The sequence below is a fragment of the Fukomys damarensis genome, unplaced genomic scaffold (genome assembly GCF_012274545.1).
Source record: "Fukomys damarensis isolate Sample0158 unplaced genomic scaffold, DMR_v1.0_HiC HiC_scaffold_6, whole genome shotgun sequence".
Taxonomy (NCBI): Eukaryota; Metazoa; Chordata; class Mammalia; order Rodentia; family Bathyergidae; genus Fukomys; species Fukomys damarensis.
Window position 1 is genome coordinate 15,457,113 of NW_022900918.1, and position 11,545 is coordinate 15,468,657.

Below are 11,545 nucleotides of genomic sequence, written 5' to 3' on the forward strand. Positions count from 1 at the left end.
ATGACATCCTTTATTCAATTCACATAAAAAGCATGCGTTAATGTAAAACAATATGGTATTAATGTAAAAGGGTTAGTGCACATTAGATAAACAAGTTATTAGCATACAAACCCCACTTTTAAAGGCCTCATAGGCACACCAAACATGTTTAGAATAATATGCTTTTTCAGATCTTAAATTTACAAATTGTGCTTAGTTTTTACCTATCCTCATCCCCTCAATACTCTTTAAGAAAAACAAATGTCCTACATAAAAGATGTCTATTAGCCAAGTGAAACTTTCTTTTTCATTTTTATGGAAAATAGAATAGCAAAAATGTTATCATGCATTCTGTTTCCACAAAGAACAGTCACATGCAAATAAGAACTTTATCACTTAAAAGCACCTCCCTGGGATATATATGGATGAAGAATTTGGCAAAGATGCTTTTGCACATATATATCCGAAACAGTGAAACTATGATGTTTAAGCTCTTTCAACAAACCCATCTGCTCCATATCTTCCAAAGTATAGTCAATTTCTGATTTTACACGCAAAAAGAAAGCAAATATAAGCTACCTGATATAAGATGAGTTTGCAAATATAAACTTCCTGACATAAAATGAAAACACAAATGTAAATTGCCTGATATAAAACAAATATTTTTATACAGAAAAATGTATTCTTCCATAGTAACATAACATTTTCACAAATCTGGACAAGTCACTTGTTAAAAAAAATACAAACATATACATAAAACCTAAAGAAAAAGTAAATGAATATTGGACTAAGGTCAGAGTGCTATTTCTCCACCACAGCCTTTTATAAAATCAGGCCATCACTAAACATAAATAAAAAGGGGCATACAAAATAATTTCCACTCTTGGAAAAAGCATTAAAGAATCAAGTGTCTTATGATCAGTGCAAAGACAATATTAAAAGTTTCATTTAAGTAACCCAAGTTTTGAAGATAACTAAGCCTCATTAGCAGTATCTGGTAATTCAAGAGGGCCGGGATTTAGCTCAGTGGTATCCACCTGCCTCACAAGCACAAGGTGCTGAGTTCAATCCCTGGTACTGAAAAAAACAAAAACAAAAACAAGATTCAAGAAACAAAACACATCCAGCCCAGACACATGTATTCATTAAACAAACAACTCTCTCCATTCCTCCTTCGCTCAGAAAGATCCCCAAATACAAAGATCAAAAAGTCTTTTCTAAATGATGTAAAAAGATTCAGTGGAGACATAGATGAATCCACTATTCTGACTTGACATTTGACTAAAGATTATCAATTCAAATTGTATTTATGAAAGGAAAAAAGTAACTTTAGAAACTTTTATATTCTTTTCAGGACAAAACACAAATGACAACTTCCTAATAAGTCAACTTTTAGTTGCTTTTGACGGGCTGGCATTGGAAAGGCTGCTGTGGATTTTTCTTTTTGTTGATTGATTCACATTTTTATTCCTCTTTTCAGGCACAAAGGAAGCAGACCAAGGAGACTGAAGATGGTTATGAAGACTGTGCATCTCTGAGGACATCTTAAACAAAGATGACCCAAACCTTTGATCTTCAAATAACTGATGTGAACTGCTTAACAAAACACCCTGGGAAAACTCTGTCTGAAACAAACAGCTTGGGGGTTTGATTTCATTTGTTTCTGGGTTAGAAGTGGGGTGGAGTGAAAACTCTTCATTCATTTCTTGGTCAGATGGAGAAAGGAGAAAAAAGGAAGTGGGTTTCCAATCATTTCCATTTTCTAACTGATCAGCAGTTAGAGAACCTTTGGGCAGCTTAAGCTCAGTTCTTTCTTCCAATTTAACAGGTTCCTCAAGAAATTCATTGCCTTGAGATGACTTTGATAACCCATCCAAATCCACTAACTTAAAACCATTATTACAAGGGCTCTTGCTGTTGTCCGACTCTGACATCATTGAATCCAATTCAGAGATTTTGTCAAGGTAGGCAGCGTCCATTGATGCTTCGCTAGATGTTCTTGTCCGGTTCATTTCAAAAGAACGAATAGAATTCAATCTCTTGGACAAACATGAGCTTGACTTCTCACTCAATTTTGGAGATATTTCTCCAACAGAGTTTGCTATTATGTTCCCCTCTGAATTTTCAAAATCCAAACTTTGGGCATAGCTTGTAGAACAACAATCCCAAAATCCTGTCTTTGGAGAAGCAAAACATTCTGGTTTCTTTTCATTTTCATTTCCACTTATATCAGCTTCTGAACAATCTTTATTACAAACATTTGGAGAATCACAAAAATCATCAAACACCAATTTTCTGAGGTGATTTGAGTGCTTTTTGGAACTTCCTACTTTGACCACAGAGCTCTCTCTATTTTCTGGAGTATTTAACTGAAGGCAACTAAGGGATAAATGAGTACAAGGAGCTGGAAGATCATAAAGCTCTTCATCTTTGTAGGGTACACAATTATTTGGCTTCTTACCCCACTCTCCTTCCATATAAGTATCCATACTTGTATCTGTCACATCTAACATTATTTCTACCGGTTTTTGATATAGCTCTTTGTTCTTAGGACAGTTTGGTTCTGTTTTGCTGGTGCTTTGCTGTCTTGCAGTGTTGGTGTCAGAGAGCCTGCTGCTGGAAAGTTTTGCCAGGTTAGAAGAACTGGAGGTGGATGAGCTAGGCTGCTTTCTGGCACTGTCGCCCTGATTGTTTGATGCCACATCTTCCTCACTACCCGCCTTACTATCTGCAGAAAGTGCTCTCTGGCAACTGGCCTCCACAGTTTCCTTCTCTTCACTTGAATTGTTTAGTTGTGCAACTTGAGATTCTAGTTCCTCTATATACTTATCACTTCGTTCAAGGGCTTTCTTGAGGCGACTCGTTTCACGTTCATACTGTTCTACTTTGGACTGAAGAGCAGCAACTGTAAACCTTCCAAATCTAGAAAGAATGGAAGCATAGTTAATCATATAGTTGAAGCTGTTTTCTTTTTCAAAGTTTAAGAGTATAAACTATCTCAGTCCATTCTAATTTCACATAATGACACTGCAGACCACTTAGTGAATAAGACTAAAGCAATGCCAGATGTAGTATCTTCAAAAAAGGATTTCACCACCAATGTATGAATAATATTCATATTGTAATAACAGCACAGATCTAACAGGTCATTTTAATGGTTTGATAAGACTTAGCAGTGGGAGAAGGCAGAAACTCACTCATGATTTCTCTTCCAAGAGCTAGCTCTTTCAATCCAGCTCATATATGCATGCAGTTATCCCCTAAAACAATGGCAAAGATTTATGATAACATTTGAACAGTGGTCCACATCTTGAAATATTTACATTCAATCATTTTCCTATCGTACAGCAGTGTTTTACAATACATTTCTTATACAATGTCACCTTGTCAAACATAAAACACCAATTTGAAATTCAGAAATCTTAGAAGTCCCGAGAGGGGTGGTTTTAAATACTTATTTGGACCTTTTCAATTATAGCCACCCTTGATATGAAGCTTTTCCTTTGCCTTTCTGAGCAGTGGGCTTTAATTCATTTCGGCTCTACTTATTTTTGGCATTTTACAGCTGTGTAGGACATCAATCTCATTTCTCCAACTTTGCAACACAAAGTCAGTGCTTGTGGTTCCAATATACTACACATAAAAACATTTTTATATTTTCTGAAAGGGAACATTTTAGACTGACTTAAAAGAACACATAAAAACGCACTATTTTACTTCATATTATCTTTTTTTCCATTAATGCATAAAGAAGGGTACTGGATTCAGCTCTAAAAACAATTTTTGTGCACCTAGTATAGGTTGGGCTGGTATATTTGGGGCTGGGGACACAAACATGAATAAGATTGTTTCAGTTCTAATGACCATAAAATATCTACCTTAAAATTTTATCTTGCCACTAAGAAGAATTCTGTTTCAGGAAACTGCTTCCTACAAAACAGTAAACTTAGTTCTAACACCATGAAATGTAATTCTACTTCCTGCCTAATTCTTTTCAAGAGCTTTAATCAATCTCCTTTTTGATGATTTGCATACTGATCCATTTCTAAAAATTCAGGTATTTGAAAAGGTAATGTGTAAAATCTGTGTTTATCTTTGTTTTTTTTTCTTTTCACCTAATTATAAAAAATATTTACAACTAAAAAAGTATTATTCAAAAAAATATAAGGGAGCATAAGAAGCCCACAGTATCTGCCTCTTACAGTCAACTGCAACATACTGTAGACAGCCATTTAATGCTCATCACCTCCTAAACTCCTGACCCGATTTACTTCCCAGCTCAGAACCGGCATGGTCCCCACTCACTTTTCACTAATAAAAGAAAGCAGAGGCAAAAGTAAATATAGAATCATAAAATCCCAGGATTAGAAAGGGCTCTAAAAGACATATTGTTGTATATTGATCTACTCACAGCAATTAACTAAACTCCCAGAGAGAGCACACTATCTCCAACTTCTAAAACACAAAAACCATAGGTATACAACAAAAACAAAAGCAACTACATTAACAACCCTCCCCAATTTAAAGGCAAAGTTTGCTATGAGTATCTGATTAAATGATAAGAGTTTTTTTCTTTCTTTTTGTTAAAAATGTTTTGGCTTGTAAATGCAATTCTTAATACAGCTGTAATTCTGCAAGAGAACATTAAAAAAAGTACGCAAAGACTTTTGAGTGGATTTGACAAAAATGTTTGAGTTCTTGATTGTAACATCCCTCAAATAATCAAATAACCCACATTTTTAAATGGAAAAACTGTATAGTATATTTAACACAAATGGCAAAAGTGTCAGATTTACATTTGCTTATCAAGATAAAATTTCCATTTCCTAAGTATAATTTTTATAATACAAATATTTTCATATGAAAAAAATCAAATGATTTAAATCAAATGATGCTATCAAAGGACATAACTGGGAACTCAGAGGCCTACATAAGGAAAGATTAGTGATAAAAGAAGAATGATTTCTCAAATATTAGCAGCTTCTTGTTCCAGGTTTTAGCTTGAAATTTCAAACATAATGTCATTTTAAATACTGTGTTTATCCCTATACTTCTTTCTAAATTGTAGGCACATCTTTGCCATACATAATAATTACAATTCATCTTGGGAAAATAGTACATATATATATATATGGAATCGTTTTACTTCCCTGTCTGCACCTTGGTCCCAACCCCTGTCACAGATCCCCTCCCCATTTACACAAAGTCTATCTCGATACTTCCTACCATGTCTCTTCTGTTTTGTTCTTTAAATTACTTATACTTTTTGGCTTTCTTTTTTGTATAATTAGGGATCAGATCTAGGGCCTTGTGCATGCTAGGCTAGTGCTCTACCAGTAAGTCACATTCCTATTCTTAACTGTGTTTTTGTAAGACTCAATACAAAGGGTTCTGTGTTGAAATCAATGATGTCCCTATACACATTTTTGTGTTACTTCAGAAAGAAAACTGTGATGTGCCATGCTAACCAAAAGGTCAGTGAAAGAGTGCACATGAGAGAGGCAAGTATGCACAAGTCACAGAGAGAGTTGGCTGTTTTCTAAAATCCACTGCCTCTGGCTCCCCAAAGTTCCATCATTTTAGGTTTGTAATAATTTAAATGATCAGACCATTTTACTCTGCTACTAAGTAACCCATGCTTTGGGGCAAACTGACAGAAGTGTACAGTGAAAGCTATAGAACTGATCAATTAATGAATCAGCCTATGTAACTTGCTATTGGTTCCCCTTATTAGAATGGATGCTCCAAGAGAGCAGGATGCCTGACTTTACTATACATACCAATAGGTCTTTAGAGTAATTCCCGGTATATAGCAGTTCTTATTAAATATTTCTTGAATAAATGTCATTCTCTTACTTTAAAATACATCAGTGCCCTACATTAAGACAGAGCTACAACACAGAATAAGTAAGCTAACAGGCTTTGATCCTCTTCTATATGGAAATTTTATGACCATCACTATATTACTAAATTAAATGTTTCATAATTTCACTGTTTACTCTCTTCACTGACACAAAAGGAAGCAACACAGACTGACACACAGTATAACTCTTATATCACATTCTATAAAGCTCCATCCAAAAAACTTCCATTTTTACTTTAGTAAAAGACTGCAAATAAGAGACTTTTGACATTTTAGAAGATTTTTTAAATTTAGCTTATCCAGGATATATTGATATTAAATTTAGCAAAGGGCAGTATCACATAGAAATAATAGGGATATGTATGTGATGCTATACTTCTATAAAAAAAAGGCAATGAAGAGCTTATTTGTCTTTGGGTTTTAATACCCTCTTATTCATATGAATTCCAGATATTTCCAGGGTAGATAGTATTCAATGAAGCAATGCCAAAGCAAGCCGGAGGGATTTCTAATATCACTTACCACACTTCCTTTTCCTAAGCAAATTTCAAAATGGAATATTTTTATAAACATTCCATTAGAGACCAAAAAGCTTTGATTTTCAAAGCAGCAGTGATGGCCAACGGCTTCATTATGCCAGAGAAACACTGTAGAGCAGTTTGGGAGCTGCAACTGATATTGGAAGTGCATTCTGCCAGAATCTAGCAGAAACTTAAGGGATTTTTCAGCTTGCAGTATTAACTGGCACACTGGATGAGAAAAAAGGAGAGTGCTCCCCTTGTCCAAAAAGGTACAAAGGCAGCTACGAGAATTGAGAGAAATGAAAGTCCCAATGATCTGACCTTTGAGGCATTGTTACTAAAATAAGATCATCTGTAAACAACAAAAACTTCCTAAGACAACATTTTTTCATTGCTCCTTACATAGAAGGAATAAGATACTACTGAAGGGGGACAGAGGAAAATACATAAAGTAAGAAATAAACATCTCAACCAGGTATCAAAAGAACTAAGTTCTAGGGCTACGCTGCTATCAACCAGTTGTGAAACCTGTACCTCTCTAGTTGTCAACCTCAACAAAAGGAATGAGTGCCTCAAGTCAGAGTTGCCAAGCCTACCACACTTCAGTGTCCTTCTTGAGGAACAAGCGGGTACACGACAAGTGAGCCTCTTTGTCTCCTCATGAATCTTTAATTTCATCTTTTCACTTCCTAGATAAGGTAATAGTAAAAGCAAAAGCAACATTTAGCTCTAGAACAACTTTTATGGTCTGCCCTATGTGACAGGTTTTCTGTGCTGATGCCTTTGCTTAACATGATTCGAATATGCACAAATTTGTTACCTTGTTTTAGTTAAATAGCATTAATCACTCAACAAACATGGTGCAAATTTCAGTTGCCATATTGTACTGTATTAATTATATTTGCATAAAGTAAGCCTTCTAGCTTTTCAGTTCACAAAAGGCTATACAAATAAAAGATGTGTGTTATAACCAGTCAGGTCACCTCTTTCAAAGTCAGTCAGTGATTGGTCACTGTGTTTGTGCTAAACTGTTGTCTCTTTGTCTCCCAACAGAAGACTCACAGGACATTTCAAAATATAGATAAAAGACAGAACTAGCCATCAAAGATGAAGGTGTTATACAGAAATTAAAAGTGCTCATTTTGGACATATTAGAATTAAATTTGAGTGCAGTTATGGAAGAAAAAGCTGAATGTTGGAATACTGAAACAATCCAAGTCCATTCAAGAGACTCTAAATATGCCAGAAGAAATTAGTAGAGACAAACTTACTGACAAAAACAAGAAAAGCAGTTCTGATGAAGAGACGATGTCTATAGGAAATTACAGACAAGCACTATTCAAACATTCTCCTTAGAGTCTACAGCCATACCACCCTAAACATGCCCTTAACTTGTCAAATATTCTCATGTTTCCACAAAATAAAAACATTTAAAATCTCAATGCTGCAAATATTTCAAGTTGTACTGTATAAACATTAGTGCACTAAATATTAGTTTTAATGTTTCTTTCATATCCAGATACATTAAAAACAGTAATTGCTAATGTTTTGAGAAAAATTGCTAAAGGCCAAAGAGCAATTGAAATTTGTCTTATTGATTATTAAGAATGCTTTGCACAGTTTTAGCCTGTATAGTCATTTTTATGGTCCTGAACAACCATGGAAATGTGGATTACCTAAATCACAGTAATGGCTGTTAAGAAAGAAAACCAAATACATTTATGTGAATCTCAACTTTTGTTTAAAGAACTTCCACAACTACCCTCAGAAAGTATGATCCACTCATAAACTAGATGTTTTTGTAGTTATCTCTCTACATAGCTATAATTGTATCTTTCCATTAACTGACTTTTAAAAATATTAAAAATGTATCTTCTTATTTTAAACAGAGAGCAGTAAATATTCCATTGGGTTTTTTTCCCTTCCCTAGTTCTGATAAAAATGTGCTGTTTAAATTTTTAAAAATTATTACAGTAAAAGACATAGTGCTACTAAGCCCCCTCGAAATACCCCCGCTCCCCGCTTCAAACACACTTATCCATCATTCTTGCCATTTTCTGAAGCAGTTCTGGAAATCTTTTGTGAGTTTCTTTAGTTGCACTGTAGTGGCTGCTTCAATGTCCAGACTCATTTCCAAATGTATACCTCTCAGTCACTTTGGGGAAGAGCCAGAAGTTGTATGGTGCCAGATCTAGTGAACAAAGTGGATCAGGACACAATGTAATGTTTGTATGAGATTGTCTTTCTGTTAGATGCTATTTAGCAGCAGCATTATTTTTAATCACATCTCATAAAGACATTCATGAAAGAAGATTTCCAGAACTGCATCAGAAAATGGCAAGAATGATGAGATAAGTGCGCTCACAGTGAGGGGGGAAATGTTCTGAGGGGGGATTAATGGTAATGTCTTTTATTGTAATAATTTTAAAAGCTTAAACATTTATGATATATTTTGAACACACCTTATATATTTTCCTGAAATATAATCTACCAGTTAGATTCCTTGAGTTGGCAAAGTCCTTTTTTGATTACACAGAACTTAAGCCAGTAACCTGTAACATGAGCTCATCAGGAATATGAGTTTTGATAGAGTGAAATGCAAAACAAAAGTCCTGGTACTGGTGTGTGTATGTGCACAGGGTGGGTAAGGGGATACACTTTAGGTAAGGAGGTCAGAGAGAACCAGGACTAGGAATGCAAACTTGTATCTGGTGGTAGGGAGAGGGCTCAAATGCCTCAGTATCTTTTATATCTCACCTCCTTCCTATGCATTCTTTGCACATTACCCATATCTATTTCATTCCTGTGTGTGAATTGGGACCATAAGGAAAAAGCATCCTGCCTTGAAACTAGTAGGGAAGCTTTGGAAAGCATGTATTTTGATCTACTAGTGAGCTATATGACTTGACAATGTTCACTGAAAAGTTTTCTTTTTTTAAAACTACAGTCTTGGTTATGAAAATGCTACATTTCTGGAGAATTTGTTAATCATACAAGTATTGTCTATGAGCCACCCTAGGTTGGTTCCACAAATGTTCTATAATGAGGCATGTTGAAAGAACAAATTGGTACAAATTCTCTTTGAAAATTTCTGTTCCTTGGCACTAAAATAAGTTAAATAAAAAAGCAAAGTGAGCCTCTGGCTGGAACATAACAAAAGTAATTACAACATCTTTAACAGTGGTATAAATGACTGACAATGGCAATAATGATGATACTATGATCAGCAGCAGCCACAACTATTTATTTACTTGAAGTAACTCCTATATACTTGATGTGTATTACTCATTTAACTGTCATGTGAACTTTATGAATCAAGATCCATTATTATTTTAAGATGGGAAATGAGAGCTTAGGAAGATTAAAGACCTTGTTCAAGGTTACAAAGTAGATAATGTGGCAGCAACGAGATTAGAATCCAAGTCTTCCTAATACCAAATGCCATGTTTGAGACCATACTAAGTATAAAATTCCTTCTCAAGTAACATCAGTCCTTATTACACTGTATCAAAGTGCAAACAATATTTACTAAGCAGGAAATCTGTATATACAATTAGCACTGACGTGTTAGTACATATATTTTTTAATAAAAACACAGAAATTAGAAAACTATACAGATATGTGTTACCAAGTCAATAAACACTAATCAAACAACTATTAAGTTCTAAGCACAAATTCAAGACATTCGAAATTTCCACAGATCCTTAGTACTGCATTTAAATGTGCTAAGTGTAGGAAGAATACATGATCATTTCTTAGGTGAGATTAAAAAAAAAATTAGGACCTAAATATCTCACAGGTTACTTGTCTTAAGGTTTAGTTAGGGTGATAAAAAAAAATACAAACTAAGTTATGCTGTGCCTTAGTTTTATTACAAAACAGAAAGTGCTTTAATCTGCAAGAAAAAAATGCCACACCCCCTTAAAGACAAAGATTTAAAGGGATGTGGCAAGAGAATCAAGACCTCACAGTAATTCCTCATACTTCCATCCTCCCCCCAAAAAAACTCAAGGTACAACACCTTACCTTACATAAAGCTTAAAAAGCAAGGTATGGTTTGCTTTGCAAGTTTTCATATGGAAAGTAAGATTTAAAAATAATAGCTCAAATTAGTAATATAATTTTTCTAGAGACAGGGTCTTGGTATGTAGTTCAGGCTGCCCATGAAAACACTATGTAGCCAAGGTTGCTCTTGAATTCTCAAGCCCTCCTCCCTCAGCCTCTGGAGTGCTGGGTTACAAGTGTGAAACACCACACGAGGTGTAGTAATATAGTTATACATTATCTTGTATTTATTTTATTAAATCAACCATGCAATTATAGTTAAGGACAGTGATATTGAAATTAGAAATTCTTAATAAAAATGAGCTGAGTGTGGGGCAGCACATGAAGAGAAGAAGTAACAGACCAGTCTCTTTAGTGGCTAAGTCTCTACTATGGGCTGACCTCTATGCGGTGTAAGCAGAGGTTACAAGGAGACATGCTTAACTGTTTCCTTTCCCAGCTTCTATGGTGACTGACACTTGGTCTCTGGGCCTTTGTTTGGAAATTGTAATTAATTAGCCTCCATTTCCATGGCTTCTTTCCTTCCTGTCTGAGCAGCACATTGGGGAAAGCTGTTCAAATTAAGATATTTAATTCCATACCCTCCTGACTCTGCACGGTCTGAGACAGGCTACTGTTTTTACTGTGGAACAAATTCCATTCTATGAGGTAAATATATACACTTTAACTCCACACAGAAGTGCCCTAATTTTCTGTTCCCCTACTCCCAAAAGAGATCCCCCTTGGAGTCTACATTATAATTATTAGGGATCCTAATCTTTCATGCTATTTCATATCTTTATCATATCCTTATGACATGGTAGTTCATGTTTTTTACATTCCTAAAGGGAGTAAAGGAGGTCATTTTCCTCCAAATATAATAATTTTAAAAACAAATCTCTATAGTATAAAAGAGTATGACTTTGCTTAATGACAAATCATATTTAAAAATCCTCTGGAGTGGTACCATCATCTATCCATGCATCCATCTCTCTCTCTCTCTCTCTGAGATTGACTGATTGTACCAGGGATCAAACTCAGGACCCCCCCACGCTTGACAGGCAGGCAGCAGAACCACTGGGCTAAATCCCTGGCCCTTCTCTCTCTCTCTCTCTCTCTCTCTCTCTCTCTCTCTCCC

The 11,545-nt window shown here is 35.2% G+C and overlaps 1 protein-coding gene across 1 annotated transcript in view; it reads right to left on the reverse strand.

The window, feature by feature from the left end:
* Obi1 (ORC ubiquitin ligase 1) overlaps nucleotides 1–11,545 on the reverse strand; it is a 44,759-nt gene continuing 33,214 nt past the window's right edge. The window contains exon 6 of the mRNA XM_010622374.2: nucleotides 1–2,901. Coding sequence (XP_010620676.1) covers nucleotides 1,365–2,901 — 1,537 coding nt within the window. The 3' untranslated portion in view covers nucleotides 1–1,364. The remainder of the gene's footprint in view (nucleotides 2,902–11,545) is intronic.